General features: G+C 40.6%; 1 protein-coding gene across 2 annotated transcripts in view; it reads left to right on the forward strand.

Moving 5' to 3' along the window:
* Positions 1-25,781, forward strand: part of DOCK1 (dedicator of cytokinesis 1) — a 319,815-nt gene extending 294,034 nt beyond the window's left edge. For both annotated transcript variants that reach the window (XM_040605768.1, XM_040605769.1), the window contains exons 48-52: positions 63-208; positions 4,494-4,692; positions 10,079-10,232; positions 14,368-14,513; positions 24,432-25,781. In XM_040605768.1, coding sequence (XP_040461702.1) covers positions 63-208; positions 4,494-4,692; positions 10,079-10,232; positions 14,368-14,513; positions 24,432-24,527 — 741 coding nt within the window. In that variant the 3' untranslated portion in view covers positions 24,528-25,781. The remainder of the gene's footprint in view (positions 1-62; positions 209-4,493; positions 4,693-10,078; positions 10,233-14,367; positions 14,514-24,431) is intronic.
* The last annotated feature ends 1,140 nt before the right edge of the window (positions 25,782-26,921 follow it).

Consider the following 26,921-nt stretch of genomic DNA (forward strand, 5'->3'; position numbering starts at 1 on the left):
TAAACAGATGTCAGCTATTTTGTGATTATATTGTATTATTATGTTATATTTCTTTATTGCAGCTTTCGAGTCTGGATGATAGACGAGGCAGTCGGCCACGGTCTATGGTGAGATCCTTCACGATGCCGTCATCTTCAAGACCCCTCTCCGTTGCATCGGTGTCTTCCATCTCCTCCGACAGCACTCCTTCTCGACCTGGCTCAGATGGGTGTGTAAAAAATAGTCATTCGGGGCTTATCTCTGTAAAGCCTGATCTGGTGTGCGCATCTATAGGCTTTGAGGATTGTCACCACCCTGCTCCAGATCGCGGTGCTATCAGGGTGTTACTCCTTCCCATCCTACTGACTCCTCCCGTGCGGCAGCACGACGTCTGTTTGATCTCATAAGGAACCATGGGCTTTTTTGCTTGGGTCTTTTCCCAGTGTCTTTTATTCCAGATTTGATTCATCATAATACCCCACAAACATTAATGTGATGCAACCGCGTGAGTAACTATGTGGGGTGGGGATAGCGCTTGTAAGAGACAACCTAATACTGGCTAAAAGCCCCAACCTGTATAGACGTTAATCTCAAGGTATATTCATTGTCCTTTTATTTTTTAACCAAGATAAATATAATGCTCTTCTTAGTCCTCTTTAAAACAAAGTTAAACAAAACCCCCTAAGCCTTCAAACGAAAAACCCCGAACAAACAGGAGACAAAGTATGCCCTTTTAAAGTATTGCAAGTGTAACAGTTCAGAAGTGATCTTTTGCAAAGTCGATGATGAGCCGTGTGTTCAGCCAGCCCTGTCGCCGTACACAGGTGGAAGTTGGGAGAAGGAAGGGATTAGCTAACTGCTCAATCATTTCTTCTCGCTTTTGCTGCCAGAGGAAAAGCTGCTTATGGCAAGATTGTACTTCAAGACTTATCAAGATATTTCACATGAGAACTGGGAATTCTGTTGATAAGCCCTGTCTCACAGTTGCATCCCTCAAAAGAACAAAATAATCTGTTTTCTTTCTGGGGCTTCTATGCAGCCTCAGAAGTCCCTTCTCCCTCTTCCTCCCCTCAGGCATTCACATAATCCAGAAACTCAATATTTGACCAAGGCGGCAGTTTTTTAAAGCCTCCTGAAGGGTTGCTAACTTACAGAGATGTGTTAGAAATGTTCGTGTTCCCTGTGCTCTTACTTCACAGGGAGTTACTACCTGACTGGAGAGTAAAAGCATCAAGTAAAATTAAAGACAGCACCTAAAGACCAACATGATGCTTACCTTAATTACAAACAGTTTATTTACCCATTGGGAAGAACTGCAAACAGCGCAATTCAGCTCTCATTACGTTACCCTCTATAACGTATACACAATGAGTCATGCTGATATAAATGCAGGCCAGCAGAGACAATAATGTGTTTTGACTGATTCATCCACAAATGTTGTCTTGCTGGAACCTGAGGATAACTACTATCCCATGTTAGTGTGCAGCTTTATTTGATATTAGAAGAAAATTATTTTTTTCCTGCCTGCTTCTACCTCTTTCTCTTTTTCCTATGTCTTTTTCTTTTTCATTGGATGCTATTTTCTTAAATTTCACCTCTCCACCCCAGCTTTGTTATAGTACGTGTCACTTAGCAGTTTTGGAGGATCTCATGACTCGACTCTGTATGTTAAAAAAAAAAAAAAAAAGAACAAACTCACAAAGATCACGGTGCAGCTCAGCTGGTGTTCCGAGCCCAAGGCAATACAGCTGGTACACCTGTGAGGAAAATACAACGAACAACTGTCATCACTGAGAAGACCTGAAAAAAATTCTCATTTGTTTGAACAGCAGAGCAGGAGAAGAAAAATCATCAGATATAAATAACATAATAAAAGACCTCAAAAATTCAAGTGACTGTAAAAATCATGCAGGTGGTTTGTCACTGCTAAATTGGAAGAAGTTCACCCATGTACCTACTATAGTTGGTTTGGTTTATGGTCAGTTGTCCTCTCCTCCTTTCCATTTCCCCCCTCTTCATATGTTAATTTTGAGATGAGAGGTGAAGCTAAGAAAAACAACTAAAAATGGAGCTGACAGACAGTCTTGCCCAGATAATCCAACTTACATTTTATGCCATCTCCAGCTTCTCCTGCTTTGGAGCTTTTAAGCAGTAAAAACTCAAAGCAGATGTTGACATAGTATGTGGTTTACAACTCCCAACTCTATGTATAAATAAAACTCTGACTTTAAAAAAGGACCTTGGGTTTATTCACTGCTTAAAATGGGACTTAGAAGTACAAATCCGAGCATTTACAAGTGGTGGTTGGATGTGGGTAAGTCCCAGTGTGCCCGTGTGATTTGCCATCTGTTGTAAGTCCTAATGTACTTCTAGTAGCAGCATGGCATGCTAGCCCATTCTATCCCCGATACACTGCGTACAAATAATTAATAGTACTAATAATAGTAATGCCTGGAAGGGAAGCAATTAATCACTGTCTGAAGAATGGCAGTTCCTCTTGTAAACTTGCAATCAGCCTGTGAGGTGGCTAAAACACACGGTGTCGGGAGAGCCGTCTTCTGCTCTGGGCTTTGTCACTGATGCGCTTTGTGGCCCTCCACAAGTCGTTGCCCTCCCTTGTCGCTATCTGCAGAATGGGATGAAAAAAGCTTGTCGTTTCGTCCCCCAGCCCCTGTGATTTTGGCTGTGGTTATGGGGATAATGGCTGGGGAGCCGCTGCCGCAGATACTGGTTTCGGCATCTTTCCATCAAATGAGCTCACTTAGGCTGAAAACTGAAGGGCCTTCAGTGCTTCAAACAACAACAAAAATATTAATATTGGGTATTGCTGCTGGATATTGCTGCTAGTGGACATAATTAGGATAATTTAAGTGCAAATTGTCTGAAATATGAATCCCCCAGTATTTCACAGCAAAGATTGTGGCCTGGACGTGCATGCATCCCCATGGCACAGTAAGTACTTTCCCAGTGTTAAAAAGTAAGCTGGTGTTGTTTGGGAATTTTTGGTTTCATTTTGGTTTTGTAGTATGATGATGTGAGAAATTTTCTTAAAATCTGTCAGTGTAATTTTGACTAGGGTGTGCTTTTAGTAGTTTGTTTAGTTTCTAATTTAAAACAAAGTATAAAATACTTTGTCTTGCTATGAATATTTTAGCTCCTTAAGAGCAAAATATCTCTTTACCTTTTATTAAAACTAGGCATTAAAAGAAGGTGAGATGAGAGGTTCCTTTAAATTACTGTGAAATCAGTGAAAATTAGCTGAAAAGAGCTCTGGTATTGCTTAGAATAGTGCTGTCCCTACAAAAGAAAAACTTTAAAAACCTGAAGTTTTCTTTTAAAAGTCCATTTAACCGCTAAAGTTTTTTCCTTTGTAGCCAGAAAACAAATAGTCATGGACTGGAAATGTTGCAGAGCTGATGGCAGTAGCATATCAGCCTTGCCTATATTCACACACTTGAAGCGTTCCAAGTAGGAAAATACATCTGCTTTTTGGAAACTAACCTTGCCCTTTGTTATTATCTGACCGATTTTTCTTTCCTTGGTTTATCTGTAATATCAGAACAACTAAGCTCAGCCCCCCTGGCTGCCCCTCACCGGGGCTTGCTGTAGGTGAGCAGAGGTGTGGATCTGTGAGTACACACGTGCACACTCGTGAATATATATCCTCAAGCACGCATGCAAAACCAGACATACACAGAGAGGATGTTATTACAGACAGGAATGGTGCTTGTGGCTGTGGTTACACCTCTGTACCCTCATGCTTCTGGGCAACGTATAGGTGTTTGCTTTGTATTAAGGGCGATATTGTTTGTTTTTCTGTTAAAAGGTGCTGTAATTGTGATGGGTTACAAGGATTGGAAAGCGGTTTATGTTGTGCATGTCCAACAGAATATCACTACACCTCTGCAAAACAATTCCTTAGCTGTTACTTCTTCTCTAGGGAATAAATACTGCATTTTTCCCCACCGAAAAAAAAAATGTCTAGGAGGAATTTGGGGATTTGACTATTTGATACAGAAATCCTTAAAACCATTGGTAGACATATGGGATGCCTGCCTCCAAGGGGCAGGGGAAGCAGGGGTGACATTTCTTTAATGCGTGTTAGAATTCCCTGTACCTGTATAGTGCTGATTTCCCCCGGAGTTTCCAGGGGTCTGCTGGCACACCTGCCTGCCACAGTGCCACGGCATCTACAGTGGGAGTGATGAATGGCAAACTCATTTTTATGTAAACCACGTGCAGTGAAACTCAGGAGTTTGTGTAGCTGTAAACCAGTAAATTTACTACAAGGCAGGGAAATATGCAGGACTGGTTCTTCAGCAGTTCTGCAGTAAATTTTATTGTAAGACAATTATGATCGTTTTGACCTTCTGCCCCCTCCTTTTCTCTTTAATGAGTTTTTCTGGATTAGCAAAGCATTGTTAACTCGAGTGAGAATTTGGGAAATATGTAAATGAAAATCAGGTGTTTTGAAAATCCTATTTTATTGACTAGGCAACAAAACATTTCCTTAGGTTTGTGCTGGAGCCTCTTCTGCCAAAAAAGATGCATTCTAGGTCTCAAGATAAATTGGACAAGGATGACCTAGATAAAGATAAGAAAGAAAAGAAGAAGGAGAAAAGAAACAGCAAGCATCAAGAGATATTTGATAAAGAATTTAAATCTACTGATATTTCTCTGCAGCAGTCTGAAGCAGTGATCCTTTCAGAAACGGTAACTTTATTAGCAAGTAATGCTTTATCTAACTCTGAGCAGTGTTCTTTCTCTTTTAAAATAAAAATGTTGATTTTTACGATTTGGTTTCTTTTTAGACCAAAAATAACTCTAAAGGAATATGCTACAATGTTAATATATGTGATAATGAATCAAAACCACAGCTTTTATTTGCGGTGTAAAAAAATCATGGTATCTTATATGAAAATCTTAACCAAAAGCTATATATGACTATTTGATAGAAGGAACAGATGGCATATCCTAAGTAAAATAAATGCCACCGTTGTAGCAGCCTTTTGAATTTATGGTTTCCAATAGATCGTGATGGGTTTTCTCATATTTCAGCTGACTACTGCAAGACACTTTTTGGTGGAAATGTTACAAGGTCATTTTGTGCATGGCAGTTACGTATTCTTGAAAGGCTATTTTGAGCAGAAAATTGTAAGCAGTTCCACTGGTGGCTATGTGTAAGAATATTAACTACAGAGCATATCTCTCTTAAGCCCTCTCTTCTTGGCATATATTTAATTCACTGAAACTGTCCTAAAGGCTTAGGTAACTTGAGCAGTTTTAGCTCTGAAATTGAAAGCAAGGCCATTTTAAGCTGGAGCAGGGAGCGTGTGAACTAACTGTAACCTCCAAATATCTGCCTGGACACCTGTTTTGAGGCCAATAGTTTAAAACTTGCTCTCCAGAAATAAATGTAGTGTCCTTTTAAAGATTTGCACAAGCACTTATAGAGCCAGCCTTTAACTCATCAGTCTTTCATTGGTAGCTGTGTCATTTACATTGGACTTTTGAAACAATTTCTCTCTGACCTGTGATAACTACATCCTTTAAATCTTGCTCTTTGGTATTCACAGCAGAATATTACTTAGATATTCAGCCATAGTTCCTCTGTTTTCTGGATTTGCTCCTCCTTTTCCATCCAGAGATGAGCTAATCTCTCAGATGTGTCTTCTGACGTCTTGAAAGATCAGAGTTCTTTTGCCTGATGTGGCCATAGGCCCAGCGTTAGCACAGCAAAAATTCAGATAAAATCCCTTTTGTGCATCTCAAGCTTTTCATCCAAACGCCCTTGAAGCCAGGGATTTTTTCCACTGACACGAGCAAATTCTGGATCAGACCTGTTTTCTTTAAATGGAGGTTCCTCCTGCCAAAGCCAGCCAGGTGAGCATCATGTGTTTTAAAACAGAAAATACATTTTGCATAGACTGCCATATGTCTCATCTTTTTGATTCAATGCATTCAACTTTGCACATTGGAGCGGTTGTGTTTTGACTAAGCCTGAACATTGCAATGGCACTCACATCTCCCAGGTCCTCAAAGGGACCAGCAGAGTTTGTGGGAGAGGAGCATTTAGCCACAGAAGAAGTAAATTGTATTTTGAGGCAGCTCAGGCAAGTTGAACTTGCACACATCCATAAGACCAGATGGGAGGTGTCCTAGGATGTTGGACAGTTGGTTGGTGTCACTGCAAGGTCACTGTCATCCCTGAGAGGTCCTGGGCATTGGAGAAGATTGCTTATGACTGGAAAAACGCAAATGCTGGCTGGAAAGGAGGACATGATAACCCTTCAAGGCATATTGTCATTTGTCATCTGAGGAACAAAAATGAGCAAAGCCCAACATGCTTTGACTCAAGTTTTCCACTCTTCCCAGTCAAGAGCTTTCAGTGCATGACTGGTATGACTAATATTCCCCTGGTTATAGAGAGGGAGGGAAATTAAAAGTCAGAATCAGTTACTTACAGTTACTTTGAGCTTCTTGAAACCCACAGATCAATCATATGAGAAGGACTTTGCTGGTGAGAGAAAACCTCTCCCTTTCCAGTACCTGCAAGCTACTTGAGCTCCAAAATGACCAAATGAATTTTTAACGCTTGGTGGTAGCCTGGTTCATTTTCTCTTGTAGGTGAAATAGTGGAAACACTCTTTTGAGATAGTTTACAAGAGTGGTTGCATGATTCCCGCTGCTGCCTTCAGGAATTTTGTACAGATAATGTCAAGCAGTTTAAAGATAAAATGTGTCTTAAAATTTTTGCACTCTGGAGACATGTCCCCTGTTAATGATATAAAAGGGAAATTGTTAACTTTTGTGGGTGAGAATTCAGCTTTGCCGTTGTGCTACTTTTGTGGGCTGCACTGTGTTCAAGTTCCCCTTTTAGGTTGAAATTACTCCCAAAGTACTGTTACTGCTGTGGTTTATGAAGAATAAAGCATTTTGATTTATCTTGCATTAAGAGCTTGGAAGCAGAAAGTTCACTAGCTTAAAAAAGGTTAGTGATGAAATGAAGGGGTGAAAAATTAAGGATTTTTTTTTTCCTCAAAAGAGTTGGAATCCAGATTTTACTAGAAATGGAAATAAAAATAAATATTTAAAGAGCTTCTAAAGTGAGATTTTAGCAATGAACTACTAGTTACTAGATGCGTTATTATAGTTACTGGATTCATTCTGTTGAGAATTTTAGAATTCACTCATACCTTTGCTAATTCATTTACAACATTTCAACTATTTGGGGAATTTTCTAATGGATTCTTAGTTCTGACTTCTAAGATACTTTGGAGTTTTACAGCAGAAGGCATGCTTTTCTTTAGTAGATGACAATTTGTAAGTGACTTCAAGAAAACAGATGAGAGAATAAAAGCCAGCATGGATTTGTCAACAGCAGAGCAGTCAAGCCCTTCTTTCTTCTTTCCGTGGTAGAGGAGGAGGCTCTGGCAGGGGGAAGGATGTGGCAGACCCCCGCGGTGCTGGCATCAGTATGGCTTTTGGCACATCTCACACGATGTTCTCATGAGCAAGACTGGGCAATGAAGTCTGGTCTGAGGTGATGCTGAAGGATACACAGCAGCCTGGAAAAACTGTGCTCAAAATTGTCACAGGTGAGACGGAGTAAATGAGAGCCTGTGATGGATGTGGATAGTGAGATATGTCAAAATAATGTCTGTGCAGAAGCACTGTGCGTGGTCAGCCTCTTAATCGTGGGCTCGGGCTCATGTCTGTTTATTAACAGGAGAGTTCGGTGTGTGTCACTTCTGTTTCACTCGGTTGTCATCCCAGTTTACAACCAGCCCACCATGCCAGTCATAGCTGGCAGATAGCAGCTTCTGCTTGATGGCTCAAAAGTCCAGGTTCAGATATTCACCCCACACCCACATGCTCACACACAGTTGTCTGTTGCCTGACAACACTCGCGCTCTATATTATTCCTCGCCCACCACAAATAGGTAGCTATCAGTGGTTTGCTTTCAGGAGGAAATGATGCATCAATAACCTTCTATATGAATCTGTTCTGGATCCTGTGTTATGCACTACTAATTGGTTTGTGCAGCATAATTGCAAGCATGATACCAAATTCACAGAGAATTATCAAGTGAGAGGCACAGCAGGCATGTCAGACGTTGGTCATTCCCATCTCTGCAGAGCTTCAGCTACTCTTTCCAAAGATGTTGTTGTCTAATGAAATGAGTGCTTCCATCACTGCAGTGGACCTCCTGACATAGGAATGTCTTTTTTTTCCAATCGAATGAAACATCCTGAAGAACGTGTGAGGATTATAAACTGCAAAATTACTTCATGGATTTTGTATATTTTCTTTAAAAAGGAGCATTCAGAGGCCGTTTTGTCTAGTTGTATGGCTTAAATACTTTTCTCCAGTATAACTGTACTCATAATGAATTTATTGACTGATCGAAACCAAAGCCCTAATTACAGAAATCTTGTAACTGTGATCTTATCAGAAGATAAATTAAGCACTTTGGTGTGTGAGGATGATCAGTAATGTCTTCATAGTTTTCTAGAGATTCGTATCTTCTTTTAAGTGTCACATAAACTTCTTTAACAAATATTTTTACTGTTAGTTCTTTGATTCTGTGAGCTTGTAACAAACATAACACTGAAGCCAGGTAGCTAACAGACCACTTGAAAGCTTGTGTTAGAAATCAGAATAACGGGCTGTACATTTTCTTGATTTAGTGGCATCTGACATCATTCACTATTGATCTCACTTCCTTAAGACCAAAAAAAATTAGCACTGGTTTCATTATGGATCAGTGGCCTCCAAAGAGTTCTTATTCCATAGCAGAACCATGATTTAAGAAGAGGACCAAGCTTGTCAATCACAAACGATGCTAAAATTTATTTGAGATAAGTAGCTACAGACCAGGGTAACTTGGGAACTTGATTCTAGCTGTTAGGTTTTTGATTCTGGTGTTGCAGCTTTCCTAATCAATTAGTATGTTTTCCTTAGTTGCTTTTTTATAGTTATATTCCTCTGAGAAAGTGATTATTTTGCTTATCCATCTTACTAAAAATATGCTTTAAAAGATCATGAAAGAAGAAATCTTTGGAGTCTTCAGGACCTGAATTTTAGTATCAGGCAAATTTCTGAAAGGTTGCCCTGAGGTCTTGATGAACTTTCCAAAAAAAGTTACATACATCATCGTCGTTCATTTCTCATAGAAGGGTCTCAAAGATGCAGCCTTTTATGCAAACCCTTTTAGAGTATCTTTTCTGAAAATAAAAGGAAGCACTCACACTTCATTTTAGGTTTCTCCTTCACAACATACTTCTAAAAAAAACAATGTGAAATGACATAATTCTTTGGAAAAGCATGAATTGCTGCTGGCATTTTCTGTTTTGTCCTAATGCAGCACCTTGGATGTAATTCCCCTAACTTCAGGCTGCTGCTTCATTTTCTGTGATCTCTTGGAAATAAAAAATTCTTCACTGCCATCAATGGAGATATGGGGGCTGGTGGATCGATAACAAACAGCAGAGCTCAGAATTGCACTCAGTAGAAGGAATCACCTTAACAAAAACATTAATTGCCCATCAGATTACAAGTACCAGTTCACTGTTTCTGATGGAGAATTTAAATGGCCTACGATGCAACCAGAGCAAAACAATATGGATAAGTCAGTGAATTAAATGTAAGCACAAACAGGCACCATCAAGAAAGTGTTTTTGGACAGATGATGTCTTCCTCAGAAGAGTTTCACCATGCAAACAAAGAGATAAATTTTAACGGGGAAGTAGAGCCATGTGAGAAGAAAGAAAAGATTTTGAATGCTGTATAATCCTGTGTAAGGATATAGACTTCCTTAGCTGTTATTAAACAAGTGTTTGGGGAATTGGCTCATTGCTTCAGAAAAATATGCCAGGCTATGGGAAGGTGTGTGTGACTTAAGTCTCAATGTGATTCCTGGGGAGAAGGGAAAAACATTTGGAGCTGTGAAATACTTCATTAAATCAGAAATATTCTATGTTATCATTGCCCTATTACTGTTTAGGAGGTAGTGGGGAAGATGTAGCAATCGCAAGGTCTGCTGCTCAGCAGCAGCGTGTATTCCTCTACCGTCTCACTGGTTTTGTCCCTGTGCAGATCAGCCCGCTAAGACCACAGAGACCAAAAAGCCAAGTCATAAATGTCATTTCAAGTGAAAGACGTTTCTCCGTTTCTCCATCACCTCCCAGCTCCCAAGTGACGCCACCACCAGTAACTCCACGGACAAAACTTTCTTTTGGCATACAGTCCAGTAAGTCTTTAATTTTAACTACATTTTCTTTTCCTAGCAAATGTAATACGAAGTAACTTCTAGTGGGGGGATGTGTTTCCTGAGTTCAAGGTGTATTACAACTTGATTTGAGTTCTTTGAGTTAATCTTTTTGCCGTCACCATGGGATTGCTTGCAGGAACAAGAACCTACCTCTTAACGTCATGATCCTTGTACTTGCCAGCAAAAATCGTTTCAACATTTTACAGAAGCAAACAAAATTGTTGCATTGAAAAAGCTTCTTTTCCTTTTCAAGTAATCATTAGCAATTACTTCGGTATAGACTAACTGTCAAAAATTAGTGTTGTGCTTGATTCTATATTGGATTTAGGGTATTTTGGAGCATAAAGGCTGAAAAAATAATCTTTTAATGCAATTGTACCTGAAAAGAGATTTCATTTGCTATGTAGTGAGTATAAGCCAGAAGGGAAAAAAGAAGTCAGTCTTTTTGATGTATTTTTTGTTTGACGTTGACATCTCTCTGTTTTCCTGTAAAATGCTGTCTGTTTGCTTCAGTGTTCAGGAAAGCCTATTGCAAAACTGGGTGTAATACAACACCTATTTCTTTTGCAGTGCTGTTAAAAACTGTTATTCAGAATTTTCAGTTGCTAGCATGTAACAAAAAAATAAAAAAGGTCTTTTTGGTACATGTACCCAAATGCTAGTTACAATACTCAAGAGTTCAATGTTAGTAAAGAGAAGAGGAGATCGTCAGTTTTAAGAAAAAAAACTTTTTTTTATCAAGGTCACTGTTTTATTTACTTTTTTTTTTGTTCATTAAAACCTACTCCCTTAAATAGTGAGTGTTTTGGAAAGTTCTTGTTGCCATGAATGTGTTTGTTCTACAAATCAATAGCAACAGAATTGTCATCTAAAAGAGGTGTGCCTTTGTTTTATTGATTTGAAATTGTTGGTTGCAAACACGTGGAAGCAAGTGCAAGTCAATGCAGTGTTTCCTTTGTGTAGTCAGACACCCAAAACGAGTATTTCGGTAACAGTGAAGTCTCTCTCTTTACAGTTTCGATAGCCAAAAACTGCCAGTGTGCTCAAAACTGGAAATACAGAGAAGTATATATACTCCTGCAAAAGATACTCTTTGAATTGGATTATTTCCTCCTGTGTACATTTTCTTAAAACTAATGTGATCTCTTTTTTAAAAAAGTATCTGAAGCTGCCATGCATTTCTGAGAATATTTATGTCTGTGTGCTGGAGATTTATAGGTGTTAAGTAAAATAGGTTCAGCTTATTGCAACATCCATGGGACTCTTCCACAACCATTTGAGGAATTGTAGTGATAAACTTTTTTTAGGAATTCCAATGATAAAGAAGTTACTTCAGTGCACAGGCTGGCTAAAAGCAGTTAATGGGTTGCTAAGCAATATTGCTTGCTTGTTAGCTGGCAGTTTAGGAGAATGGAGTGTAAAATTTGATCATTAGGTTAAGATGAAAAAAAGTCATCTAACTGATCCTTGCCAGCTCAAAGATATTCTCAGTGGCACATGTCCAGTAAGGAATAAATGTTCAGAGCATACTAGTCTGGTGAAACACCTTGAAAAATGATAGCAAACCAGAAATGTTGAGTAATTATTTGTATAGTGACTGAGTTACTGGATTATATAGTTCCGCTGAATTGAGCAGGAGAAAAGGAATAGGTCTGTAGCAAGTAGATCTTCTTGAAATAAGACTGAAAATTACTGAAGCTTGTGTTTGATACCTGTTTCTGCAGTAGGGTAGGTGACTCCTGGATTTCATTAAACTGTGAGAGATATTAGTTAGTCAGGGCAAATATTTTTTTCATTATAGAATATTGTCGTTCTACTAGTTTGCCAAACTGAATGCAGATAGGTTGTTACTGTATATTATGAGCTATTAATGCGAATGGAAATACTCTGTCCACATTTACAGGGTTTTATTGCTGTCTTGCAAAAGGATGAAGTTGTGAAGGTGCAGCGTACAGGCTGTAGGAATACAATAGGGGCTGCAGAAAAAGCAAGCTGTAACAAGAGCTGGGGAAAGTAGGGAAAGGGACAGAAGCAGAGCAGGATGCAATTGCATGGGCAGTTGGTGACCATCCAGGTTGTTCAGAGTGTTGCAGATATTAGAGTTGATTCCACACCTTGCTTCCTCTGCACCTCTAGTGAAAAAATTGCTCACCTGCCTTTCCATGGATCTTTGAAATGTCAACCTTAAAGAAACAAAGGGTTTGTGTAAATCCTAACAAAATTTCAAAATTTTTCTTACTATCTTCTTGGTTGCACTTGGTAGTCTACGTGCAATGGCTTAGATGAAGTTAGTAGATACTGTAATATCATGTGAGACACAAAGATGAAGTGTTCAGGGTAGCTAGATTTGCTTTCTCTTTGGGTAGTAGTATGTTATTATACTCATTTTCAGTTTCCTTACTCAGAAGGAACGTATATAGCGAGACCTAAAAATATGGCTTGTTTACAGTAAATACCGAAAGGTTTCCCTTTCTGAAGCAGGATTCTGGGTTCTGCTTAAGTTCTAGCTAAAGCTGCAACTCTAAAGAAAATGCCATTTTCCAAACATCCGCTAGTATTATCCTTAACTGCATAGGAAAAAAAAATTCTATATAGATATATGTAGTTGTGAATGAAATGTGCAGGATGTGTCTCAAGGAGCTGTTTTTGTGAGGTTTACAGTCTCAAATGCCTATGATCTTTAGATGTTCAGTATGGCTGGGAAATCCATACAGAATGAACAGGGAAGCTCATTTGCAGAATCAATATTTAGTTAGAAATGCGTAGCATTGTTTTCCAGTTACATGTTTAATGATATGAGCTTAGCAAGAGTAGATTGTGATGGAGATATTTAAAGAAAATTATTACGCATGTTTGGGGAACGGAGGAATCCTATATGTGTAGAAAACAAAGGATGAAAAACAGGAGCAATGGAAAAAGCGATGACAAATTCAGGTCCTGGAGGACAAACAACGCTTTTCAGTCTGATGTAGAAAAAGCCACTGAAAGTTTGAGGTCCCAGGATGGAAAATATTCTTCTTCCTGGCATAGTTGAAAGTTCAAGTGAAAGGATGAAGAGTGAAATTACAGGTTTCAGTGACAAATCAATACAGCCACCTTACAGTTAAATTGTGTTAGTGAGAGGCCGTTTTAGAGAACAATAAAAGGACATTTTTTGTAAGACATTGATAGGAACCCTGCAATAAAAATATCTGCATAAACAAGTCCTCCACTTGTTCCACAATTCACCCCAGTAAAATAAAAATAACCTTTTTAATTTCCTAAATTAAACTACTTTCCTAATTTATCAAAACCAAGTTTATTTTCCCGTAGAGCTTACAGTGGTTTTTGCCTGTGTTAAACTGACTGAATTACCCTGAAATACATCATGGGTGTATTTCCACACAAAAACCTAGGTATCACCCAGGCCTCAATAAACTTTATTGTCCTTCAGGCTCTTTGCCTTTACAACACGTACCAGCTAGGATTTATCTACTAAGAAAAAGGAACTTTCTGCCCAGCAAAGAGTAATAATAAATGTTTTGTACTTTCTCTTCCGTGATTTTATTTACTCAACAACTGACTGCTCATTTATTATAGTTACCTGAAGTTTGAAAGGTTTTGAGAGAGATGTAATTATAGGCTTTCATTTGTGTATTTTACTAAAAAGAAGCTTTTATTTTACTGGAGGAAAGTAAATAAAGCTTAGCTTGATTATATTTTCTTAGTGCTCTTACCAAACTTCTATTGTATATTAATGTACAAGGGGAAAATGCAGAGCTGAGAAGATTATATTTGCTAAGCGAAGAATATCTTGGCATGAAATCTGAAGTAAAACTTATTTTCTATTAAAAAGAGGGGATCATTCAAATATTTTGAGCGTATCCAAAAAAATTAGCCCAATACGACAGCCACAATGCATATCCTGTTGATGCAGGAGTTGGTTCATTTGTTCCACTTCCCTTTAAAATCCCTCATTAGATGAGCTGCAGATAATTATAGAGGCAGTGAAGAGCAGACAAAGATATCACATGTGCAGCATTATTGCAGTATCGATGCTGTAAGAGTCAGCGTGATCTAGATCTTTGGATTTGATTCAGTTCTTGAAAGAGTTAACTCAGTGTTGGTTTTACAGATCTGGAGCTGAATGGTATGTCCAGCTCCAACATCCCTGACATTCCTCCTCCTCTGCCTCTCAAAGGAAGCATGGCTGATTATGGGAACCTCATGGAAAGTCAAGACTTGATCAGCCCGAGGACTTCCCCGCCTGCCCATCAAAGGGTGAGTCCCACTTTCAGCAGTTTGCTTTGCTTTTGTACTTTGGACAATCCACAGCGAGATGTAATCCTGCTTGTGGGCATGTCAGCAGATCCAGAGATTTCTGCAGCTGCAAACAAGTGTCTGGAGTGTGAGGGAAAAGCTCACGGGGACCCACCTGAAGGGAGGCTGGATTCATTCTGGCAGAGAAGACTAAGCAAAATGTTGTTAGCTGTGTTGGTAACGGAGCTTTAACCAACAGGATATAGTCTCAGCAGCAAATTAGATTTAATAGCCTTTCAGTCCTGTCTCAGGAAAGGAAATAAAACACAAATCTGACATCTTTCCTTTCTGGAGCTCTGTTCTGTCGACATTCAATTGCCATTTGTTTCCTAGAGGCAAAGACATGTGCCCCTTTGAGGGAAGGAGCTCAGAAACACTCATCATCATCAACAGGGTTTTCAGCTTTCTGAAGAAAATACACTTTTCAACTTCGGTTCCGGTGTCCTCGAAACTTTTAAAAATGATTTGGTACTTTTCTTTAAAGCAGTACCTTTGAGAAGGGCCACCTATTTTCTGTTGAAGAAAAAAAAATGTTTAAAGAGGTGTGGTGGGCCAGGCAGCGGGGACACGGCGGGAGGCTCCGGGGCCGGGGGGGGGGCGGGGGGCAGCGCTCACCGGGGCCGGGGGCACGGGCAGCGCCGGCTCCGCCGGGGAAACGGGCTCCGGCCGGTGCCGGTCACAGCCCGGCGGGGCCGGGAGAGAGAACCCGGCCCGGCCCGCGCCTCCCCCCGCCCCGCCCGCCGGCCCGGCCCGGCCCGGGCTCCCCCCCGGGCTCCCCCCGGGCGGGCAGGGGCCGCGCTCCGCTCGGCGCCGCTGCCGCTGCCGCGCCGGCCCCTCCGGGCGGCTCCTCACGCTGCGGCCCGGCCCGGCCCGGGCTCCGCTCCCCGCGGCGCCACAGGCCCTGCCGGGAGCCGCTCCGGCGCGGGCTGCCCGCGGGGCACGGCCCCCGCCGGCACCCCCTGCCCCGGGGGGGAGCCGCTCCCCCGCGGGCTCCGTGGGCCGAGGGGCGCCGCCTGCCCGGCCGGGGGCTGCCCTGCCCCGCGGGGGGGGGGGGGGAGCTCCCCCGGCCCGGCCCGGCCCGGCCCCGGGTGCCCGCGGCACCGTCCCTGCCCCGCTCCCCACCGCCGGGGTCCCCGGGCGGGTTGTGCCCCCCTGTGAAACGCGCCCCCCGCGGCGCTGCCCCCGCGGCCGCTGGGCTGGGCCGTGGCCAGCGGCGGGCCCGGCTGGGAGCGGCTGCCGGGGCTGCTGGGGCCGGGGGGAAGCGCCCGCAGCCCCCGCGCCCCGACCGGCACCGCGGCCCCGCTGCTGCCAGACCCTGGCCATTCAGACCCGCTACAAGACTTTTTATCTTTGATATGTATAACATTGGCCAAGATGTTACTCTCTGGAAAAACTCTCAGCGGTAATGGTTCTTTCTTGTTTGCGCAGGTGTCTTCCAGGATTTCTTTGATGTTCATCACTGAGAGGAAATTCTGTTGAGTAATTTGCTTTTTAGTAAATTTCATGGTTAGAGAAAGCATTTCTAACCTCAGAGGAAATGTCAGTCAGGAATTTAGTTTTGGCTCTGGGAATAGTTTTGTTTAAGACAGACTATCATGGTGCAAAGTCTGGCTCCTTCCATGGTGGAATTTGTAACTGTCTTGTGGCAGGAATTTAGCATTGTCAGGCTAAATGGGGGAAAAGGAAACAGATAGGGAAGTAACTTCAGGAATGTGAGTAGCATTGTTCAAAACGCCACGTTGTACTCATTATATGCATATATGGAATGCTTCTCTAGTCACACACTCTTTTCCATAGTTCTTCCCTCTGGCTGGCTGGTTTTAGGAAATATTTTCAGTAAACTTTGTTGCAAACACTTTTCCTCTCATTTCCATCAAAGTGTGCTAAGCTCTTACCCATTTCCCTGCCTTCTCTCAGGGGCCAGCTCTGGCCTGACCTGACTACCGACCTCTAAGTGGAAAATTACAGACTGTACAGGAGAGCTGCCGGGAGTTTTGTCTTTAAGAAGCCATGAAGAAACCTGAGAAATTCAAATGAGGTTTCAGATTTCTTTAATTCCTTCCTGTATGAGCTCCTGAGTGGTAAATTCATTCTGTATGATATACTATAAGTTTTAGGTCATGGTAGTAGCTCAGGATTGCTAACGTGGGTTCAGTTTTTAGCTATAAAGTGTGAAACAACGGGATGATAGAACACATGGTGAGAAATAACATCCTGATGGCCGGGTTTCCCTTCCCTTCCTTGTGAAGCTGTTTGAAGGGGTTTCCACTCAGTGGACAAATGCTAGATATTTACTGTACTACTTGCAAATGCTACCATGCTGTGACAGTTGGAGACCAGACCTGCAGACGACTCAGATTTGAGCCTCAGTCTACGTTGCTGCTGAAGATGTGACCTTCTGCAGCTCCTGTACCTGTCATGAAGCATCATTAAATGGAAGTTCATAAAAATAGTAGCAATGTGCTCTCTTGGCCTTTTCAAAGTTTTATTGAGGTCTTAATATTTTTTCTCTTTACAGTCTTCACTGCTCAGACTCCTTTATTTCTAATGTATTTTGTAATTGTAGAAATGGACCCCATTGTTTAACATCCAGTGTTGAAGGGCCTCAGGATATAAGCATGCCTTAGAGATGCAATCAAATATAGGCTATATCTCCTTAGCTAACTGTCCAAAATTTTCTTCAGCATCTCTATTTTTATAAACTTTCCGAGATGAGGGAATGTAGTTTCAAAGTCTGGAAAAAGGATATAAAGCAAATTTGTCACAAAGCCACATGTATTAGCCTTAGAATTAATTTTAGGAAAGGCTTCTATTCTTGTAACAATCACTCTGCGCATTTCATCAGGCTTATAGGAAGGAAGCTGTTAAAGAACATAAAGAAAATGAGTAGTGCTGGGCATGAAAGATCAGATGGGTAAATTCTTATTACTGCTGTGATTAAATCCCACTCCACAGTTTTTAATGCCTTGTGTTTCATGGGTCAAATAGCTACATACTTCGTAACTTTATAATTCTCTGCCTAGTAAACTGATCATCTTTTAATTACACAGGCTCTGTATCAGTGAAGAAAAATCAGTAAAAAATATTATAGATAAGATTGTCTTAGCTTTTAAACTGGAAATATCTCCTTGTATGATAAATTATTACGTTGTTCACTCTGGCTGTCTTGCAGTCAGTTATGAAAAGCAAAAAAAGTGCTGTAGTGAACTGAAAAGCATGCAGTGGTAAATGCATCAAATACTTCAAATGGCAGGCAATAATGTCATTTAGTGTCTGAGACAGTGATCTTAGATTATTTGAAGTCCACTGTTAACCTGGTCTACCTTAAGTCTTTTATCCAAGTGATCATCTAATTATAATTTTCTGATTGTCCTCTTACTCATTGTTAACTGTGAGACCCTTATATATATTTTCTTGCACTGTATGATTTGTTCTGCTAAAAATGTTCTTAATAATATATGGGAACATAAAAAAAGGAGTCTACGACTCCTGCAAGGATTATTATTGCATCAAGGAATTCCTTTAAGCACTTCTCATTCTTTATGGGTTCATCCATACCCTTGCATACAAATCAACTGCCTGCTTAGTATTCACAGCAAGAAGCTAAACTCAAAGAAAATAGACAAAGGAGCACTTACATTTATAATATCGGCTATAAGACTTACTAAGCATCAAATAATGGTTTGGATGAGAACATCTCGATCAGTCCACCATAGACAGAGAACTTGGCAAGGAAGGACGGCGAAGGCTGAGGCAGTGCATAATGCGAGGACCGGAATGGTCTCACGTGGCTGCAGGCGACGGCGCTTATTTTGACTCTGTGGACGAGGAGCATTCAAAGTGGTAATCTGGATGTAATGGAAGTGTTTACTCTGAAGGAAAAATCCAGGGGGATTTTTCATGTGTTGCAATGCATATACTGCAGTGCTGATCTTTATCTCTTACATCAGCTGCAGCAAGCAAAAGTGACTAAAGGCTTCAGCAAATATATTGTCCTCATGTGGGCAGAGAAGAAGATAGAGGCTAGAAACCCAGCTGAAACTGCAGAAGCAGCGGGTAATTAGGGAGCACTACTTCAGGGTTTGCAATTGTTCCTTCTCCTGAGTTATTTCTCAGGAGAAATCCCATTGTTCCTAAACTACCTCACGCAGCCCCCCGGCTCCATGCCCCTAGAGCAGGGGCTGGTGGGGAAGCTTCTGAGCATCGTGGTGCTGTGACCCCACCACTGGTTTGCTGGCCCAAGGCTTGCTACAGGCTTGCTTACCACAGCAGCAGGAGGGCAGTTGTTAGGAAAGTTATCCCGTGGAGGTGGTGTAAAAAGTGAAATTGGAAAAAGTACATTATTAACCTATTACATTAAATTAGACAGTTGACACTGTGGGCTGCATTTGCACACAAATGGAAATAAATGTCTCCTCTTCTGTCTGATACTCAGATTTTCACAAAACAAGTTCTCTGACCAAAGGCTTTCCATGATACATAGGTGTGTATAATGTGCCCAAAAGAAAAAAAAAAAAAAAGAAAACATAAAAATGCAGTTTTTATTTACCATCTTGTTATTATTTTTGCCTGCTGGAGAGGGGGAGTGTTGCAAGCCCCTTCCTCCAGTGCAAGGTCTCCACCACCTCCTGCCTCGGCTGGGCTGGGGTTTGGTGGGTTAAGCTCTTGCTGAGCAGAGTTTCTAAAAAGCTCAGTCACTTTTTAATAAGTCTTAAAATCAATGGACTGCCACTGCTTATTACAGGATTTTGAGTGAAAAATGTGTTGTTCTGCTGTCTGCCCGGAGACATAGAGCCTGAGATGTGTCCCTGAGCAGCACCCTTGATTTTGTTTTGGAATGGGTCATGTCGCTGCCCTCAGCGTGACACGGGATCGGGCTGTGGGGTTTACTCTGGCCAGTTGGTAATGCATTTGTTTATTGCTCTCGCAGGCCTGGGCCTTCAGTAAGAAATACTTCAGTCTGGAGTCTAAACCTAATTCTAAGGGTATTGCTCATAACTCTTGAGATCAGTTTATATATGGACCAGAGCAGAAAAGCAGTGCTTTTGAAAATCGAGTTAGCCAGTGCAGTCTGAAATACTAGTAGCCTCCACGTGCAGAATTGTGGTTCAACAGAAGGAAAATCTTGTTAGCTGTGCTTTAACGCAGCTGGCATGCACCATAAGTCCTCCTCGCACGAGGGGTGCAGACCTCTGCTAGGTTCAGCTTGCCCTTTGTCCGCTGCCGTCACCCCAGCAAGAGCATCCCTCTGGGGAATGCCTCACCGCTCCCGCAGCCAGGGTCCTTCCAAAAAACACCACGGGGAAAGTCTGAAATACTGATTTGAACCAATTCATCATTACCCATTTTGAGGGATCTTTCATATTGCCCAAGGAGGGGATGCTTAGCACGCGACAGGTGGGAGCACTCAAATTACACCTCTCCAGAAGGACTCTCGAATTACTTTCTCCTATAAAAGTACACTCCAGCAAGGGCAGCTAATGGCTGTAACACACAGTCAAATGAAACTCTTAACAGATGAAGTATGACAGCAGAGTTTAAACAGTCATTTTACATTGGTTACCTGCGGTATTTTCACATAACTTTGCTCCCTGGGTCGAACAGCCAATTAGTTTAAACTGTCTATAATTTGGATCAGATTAGTGGAATTGGGTTGATTCTCTCTGCTGGCACATCATCACTTCCAGAACAGTAGCGTTATTCTGCCAGGACCTCACATTATGTGTTATTTTTCATTGCAGTTATTAAATAAGCAAGTTGCTGCTTGTCAGGGTTCTCGGCTTCATGTTAAAACCCACGATGTAAGCGCGAAGGAGCAATTCAGAGCTCAGTATCTGGAAGCATTTACACAGGCCCATGTAGCTGATAGCCTGTTTGCATCTCTTTTCTACTGCTTCTGACCTAATTTGATCTGTTAATCCTTCAAAGTGCTTTTGCTTGGATGTCCATAGATTGTGATACTGATACCATCTAAATTCAAAAAAAAAGGAGTTGCACAGGAAGGTATCTTGGACAGTGTCACAAGGACCATTTTTGGGAATCAAATTTTGTTTGATTTTTTGTGTGTGCTTTTTTAAATAGTATTTTTTGATGGAAAAAATAAACATTCTTGTATCTTGTTTTGCTTCTTCACAGAGTAGAAAAAATGCATTTTTGCATCTTCTTTAATTGATTTTTACTAAATCCTGAACATGTATAGTGTAGTGTAGTTTTATATCTGTAAGAGAATGGAAGCAAATGTTTTTAAACCTGACTCTTCTCTGTATCAGGAAAAAAACAAACAAATGGGAGCAATTTCATGTCTGAAGCAGAAGGAACAGATTGCTTCTGTGTTGCAGATGTGCCTTTTACATAAGGTTTCTGCTTCCCCTGAGGTACCCGTGAGTCAAGGATTCTGCCCAAAATAGGTTTGAATGTGAACCAGCAGTCTCTATCATTTTGTCAGAAGGTAAAAACATGCTTCAAGATTCGGTGGGTTCACAATTAACCACTGAAATATAAACATGAACTTCGCAAAGCAGTTCTTAATTAAATGTAAAATCAAGCGAAACTCTGTTTTGTATTTCAAAGTTTCCGAGGGGAAGTGTAGGCTAACTTCATAAGCCTACTAATGATTTTCTGAGTATGGTATTAAAGGGAGAGAGGAAGCGTGCTTGAGTTTCTTCCTGTGCTGGAATAAAAGGGAGTGAGTATTGGCCCTGGGAGCGATGGCTAGATTTGGAGTTGCACCAGTTCCGTATTGGCACGTTTTGCCATGCTAATTTCTCAATAACATTGCCCTGATGTCCTACTTAATATATTCGTTGGTAGCTTATTATATAAATGAGCATGTACTAAATTTATCTGACTTTCTAATGGAAATTGTAAATTCAATTATAATAATTATCTACCTATCTCTGTTATTTCTTTCTGCCTAATTTGCTTGCAGAATGTAAGCTCTGGTAGGTTTTGTGCTTGTTATTTATAACATATATATTTAGCTTATTCTCATTGTATTTGCATTGTATCTGTTTTTCAGAAGCAGGTTTTCAGGGATAATTTGATTGTTCTCTGATCAATATGAAGGGCTCATTTGTTTGAGAAATTCCTTTGATCTAATTGAATTGAGAATTATTGTCAATATACTGTTATTTAAATTCAAAGTGGATTTTCACAAATGATGCTATCAGCAGAGTTAGTTTTTTCTTGTAATAAATACAAAGTTAAAGATATCATCTGAGAGCAAAGCACTGAGGAAATTTTTATGTTTTGTAATGTATTTTAAAGGGGCACCTGGTTTATTTACTTATGAAATTAATGTGTTCTCCTTGGGGAGTTCTTGCATGTTGTACATTGATATTCTTCAGACCACCAGAATTTCCCAAAGTTTGCCCAGAGCCCTTGCCTGGATCCAGGATTGTAACTAAACAGTTTCTCAAAGATTTCAAAATCTGCAGTTCACAACTGAATGTGTGAAGCTAAATAACCTTGACAGTCCAGCTTTTAATCAGGTGCCATAGTCAAGATTCAGGAGCTAACTTAACATGCCAAGTTAAGAAAAGTATTTGGTCAGGTGGAGGAAATGTTTAATGGTTCTGACAGCAATGCTTGGACAGATCAGCAATGACATTTTAATATAAAAAAACAAAACCAAAACAAATCAAACCACAAAAACAATAAACCCCTTGAGTTTTGCATATAGTAAAATAAAATTCTTATCTGCTTTTCCTATTAGTACATTGACTTGGTTTTCTGACTTGGAGATCATTGTGGTCCATTGTAAGTCAGGAACGAATAGCGCATGGGTTAGAGCCTGCTCTGGAAAATGAATGCTGCTGACTCAGCAGGGGTTTCTTGAAGCCTACATTTCAAGCAGCAACGCTCTTTTGAGACTCAAACCTTTTCATAACCTGGTTGTTTCTTCAAAAGAGCTAGGATAAGCTTCAACCAGAATTTGAACACGGAAGTCTTCATTGCCAGGTATGTTCAAAATATGTTCAAATATGCTCGTCGGTGAGCAGGAGGCTTCCCCTGGCAGAAAGGGGAATGCAGCTTCCCAGGCAGGGCACTCCCACGCTGCCGTGCCTTGCCTTGGTCCAGAGTTTCTCATTCAGTAGCAAATTAAAACCAATTGATTTCTGAGTTGCTAACTCAGAAAGTGTTTGGTGTCCGAGGAGGAAGGTGAGAGTGCACGTGTCCCTGCTTCGGTGGTGCTGCTGGAGGGGCTGGGGGAATGCAGAGTGCACAGTCTTCGCCATGGCAAATGGAGAGACAAGCTTAGGGCAGGGCTTACCTGGCGACGGTTTGGGATCCCTGTTGGTTTGCCATGGGGGAGAGCCAGGAGGAACGAGGAAAGTAGTAAAACAGACTGGAAAGGATTGCTTTCCAGTAAGGATGTTCCAGCAAAAATCCAGCCTTCTTGGCTGTGCCACTGTGCAGTCTTACCTTTCTATTTAGTCTGTCGTTAGTAAAACTATCTGGTATCTGGGTTTATAACTTCATGCTGTCTTAAAACCTGCTTTGAAGATGGCGTTCAGTTACCTTGAAGATAGTTTTCTCCTTCTATTACACTTCTCTGAAAACTCCCAGTCACTAGATTGCAGGAGCGTTAGGAGACTCTCCGGACTTCTTCTGCCTCACAGCAGAGGAAAGACTGAAATGTCCCCGCGTCACCCTGAACTCCTCTTCTTTTTGAACAGCAGCCTTGGATATCTTTTAAAAGGAACTGTCTTGTTTCTTAGGCACTTTCACGTGGTTTATCATATATATTGTATACCTCGTATACCATTTTCTTATGGTGATTGAGAGATCAGTTATTTTGTCCAAGCAGTACGTGCAATGTAACACCGGGGCATTTCAGATGTTTGAGCTGTTCTTGTAGGGGCGATCAAGGGAGTCTGGCAGAGTCGGTGCGTGTTGGCAGGTTTTAAGTGTCAGCGCGTGGAGCCAGCGGTTTAGTATGGGGTGGGTAAGGCAGGACAGGTAGGCTGAGATGCAGAGAAGTGAAAAAGAAAAAGCATCAATATGCTTGGAGGAAAACAAAAGGCAGTGGCTGGGTGAGCAGGGGAAGAATGTAAGAAAAAAAACAAAACCAAAGCAGCATTTATGAGCTGAGACACAGCAGTACAGCCTCAGTGCACTGACGGGGAAACTGTAATGTCTGCGTGGCCAAAATGCTACAGAAACCATGACTGCAAAGTGTCCCAGCAAACTGCACTGTTCTCAAGCTCTTTCTGGAACAGATTTTATCATATATATGATTGAACATTATGAAAAAAAGTCTTAATTTCCATAATGACTTTTTTAATTTCTCCAATTAGACGGTGAATCTAACCAAGGGTACTCTTGTTCTGCTGTATGATATATGAAGTGATTTCAAATATGTATATTTGAACAGTCTGGATTTCTGCTTTGAATATTTTAGTTATAATTGAATGTGTAATAGTAGATTGCAAGTTACTTACCTCTTTAAATGGTTTCCTTTTTTTTTTTTTAATTATTTGTGTTCTAAATGTGCAGACTACAAAAATAATGGAAAAGCAATGAAGCTGTTGCTTCAACTTGGCTTTTAAGCTCTGTAGTGCGTAGAGGCTGAGGGCAATCGATACAGACCCAGAAATCAATATCCTATGATGATATAAAGTGGGGAATTATAAACTTCTCCAGTGCTTTCAAAAGATTTTTCCTGAAATACTGAGCTAATTAATCATGAACCCTTAAGAGACTTTTTCATTGTCAAAAGTAAAAGTTATATTGTAAGCTAATGGCCAAAGGCATTCAGTATTCATGGTAGCACATTCTATGGAAAAGCTTTTACGAGTCAGAGTTACATATGAAACAGCAAATATTTCAAAAATCCATTCATTGCTAACATAGTCTATCAAAATTGGTTTCTTCCAGCACCTGCCGCCCCCGCTCCCCAGCAAGACTCCCCCACCTCCGCCTCCAAAGACAACTCGGAAGCAAACATCTGTTGACTCTGGGATTGTTCAGTGAAGAAGGAAGCATTTTTTCCAAAGATAAAGCTGTAACAATTCATTTCCCTAAGTATTTTATGGCATATAAAGTTTACCTCATTCAGGCGTGCGTATCTAACATTTAGTGCAATGACTCTAACTCCGTAAGAAATCCATTTCTAGCCGTGTGTCGGAAACAACACTACATCACACCTCTCTCTGGGGTTATTCCCTCCTATAACGTGAAAGAAATCTGGATTTCTACCTGCGACTGGGAGGCGTTCATCAACTGACACTGCCCTCTTCCTAAACCTTCTCCCTGCTTCTTCTGAATAACTTCAGGCACATAGGTAGCTGTGGAGATTAAATTGAGAGTTGAATATTTTGTACCTAAAGCATTTAGATAGCTATGGAGTTTAAAATGAGCTGAGTATTTTGTACCTAATCTCAGTGTATATAGGAATCAATGATGATATTCACATTGAATTCTGTGCACGTTGCAGTAGGCTTCACAGTAAGGAGAAGCTGCTGTAGGATTTCCCCAAATAACAGTTCTGCCCAGGGCTAAACATCAGGCGCAGCTTATTTGTGAGATGTGCCTTCTCTTTAGTTGTTCTGTATTACAAATAAACTGATTGCTAATGGGCTTTGTAAAATTAGTCGTTGGTGATCAGTCATTTCCATTTTCATTCAGTTGGCCATTCTTCTGGGTGTTGATCAATGGGTGAAGCAAGGAAGCCTTTTAGCTGCTGACGGGCACGAGCATATAGGAAAAGAAACGGAGTAGGCGGATAGGAGACTCCTGGTCGTTCTGAACCCAGCAGTTGAGTACAGGAGTGGGAAGAGCTTTTTCTTTTCTTTTTTAATGTGTAATATTTCATGTGGATTAGGATGAACTGAATGGAGTCACTTTTTCCTTGTGCCATCATTCTGTACAGCGTTTGTATATATGATGGTTTTTAGAATGTTTTAATTTTTATGGTGCCTGCTTTTTATGTAATAATGAATTAATGTACCTGCAAAGAATGCCTTAGGTATTTTTAATTTCCTAATTGCTGAAAGTGTAAAAAAAAAAAAAGCAATTTGTTTTCCAGATATTAGGCTCTGAGAAATATTGGACAACGATGGGACGGGGTGTCGGGAGGGAGGAAGGAAACTAACTTTATACTTTACTGTTTCTTATTGTCATCACATTTGTTTTTTACTATCTACAATCTTTTTACTCTAAAGGTAGATTGTTCTGAAATATACCACTGACTCAAAAAATAAAACATTATTTAAAAAACTTGTCTAATAAAATGAATATATTTCTTTGGTATTTTTGATTCTTACTGCAGAAATTCATGAACTGTAGCACTCTATAGGGTTACTTTTTTTTTTTTTTTTTTTTTTTCCTTTTCCTGAACAATTTTGAGGGACCCCATGGTAAGGCTGAAGTCTTTCATCATACTGGTAAGCTTGCTCCTCATGTATGTGTGTGATAAAACACATGTGAGATAAAACACAAGTCAGCATTAGGAACATCCAGCTTTGTATGCTGCCAATATTCACAATGATAGCTTACTTATCTTTAAGTTATCTGTTGCTTAACACTTCAGAAAACAGATGAGTTTTGAGTAATATTTTCTACCTCAAGTAGCTACTACATGATGCAAGCAGCAGGGAGAAGCATGACTTACCCAGCAGTAAAACAATAATGTTGTTACAAAGGCAGAAGGATGACCATTCTCATAAAAAGTGGCGCAAGTGGTCAATTATATATTCTCATAGTTTTGCCTTAAAGCATTGTATCACTTTGGATCAAACAAACACACTTCTTCTTGCAATGTGAGATAACATCAGCTACTAGAGTGTCTCAGAATTTACTGTTGGCTATTGTCCTACAATTCCCTATTTGTTTTGTTATCCGTATAATCTCTGTTCAAGAGAAACAAGCTGGGAAGGATTTTTAGCTACACTCGATCAGATATTCTCTCCATAGACAATCAATAATGTTATTACAACTTTAATTCTGTAAGTCTTTCATTTAATTGAAAAGTGCTGTAGAGACTGCTCTTGTTACTGCACGGGAGATTACACTGGGATGCTGGTGAGTTTTACTCTTTTCTCTTCCATTTACTTTCTAAAGGATAGAAGGATAGGAAGAAGCTTTCACATGGGCCTTTAACTGGATGATTGTAAATTGTGTTTCTGATAATGTTTTTGTTTTCACACATCCTTGTCGAATTCCTGTGCTCATGCAAGTGTTACAATTTAGCCTTGCAAGGATCCTCAAACAAGAGCTGCACTTTCAAATTGGTCTTGCAGTACAAACTCTAAATCTCATCTCTATGTTTTGCAAATATGCAAGCTGAGACTGGGAATTGAAAAATGAGACTGTCAGATTTTCTTTCAAACCCAAACTGTCACCATTTTTACAATCTAACAGCTTCTA

Source organism: Falco naumanni, chromosome 9 (genome assembly GCF_017639655.2).
Source record: "Falco naumanni isolate bFalNau1 chromosome 9, bFalNau1.pat, whole genome shotgun sequence".
Lineage (NCBI taxonomy): Eukaryota > Metazoa > Chordata > Aves > Falconiformes > Falconidae > Falco > Falco naumanni.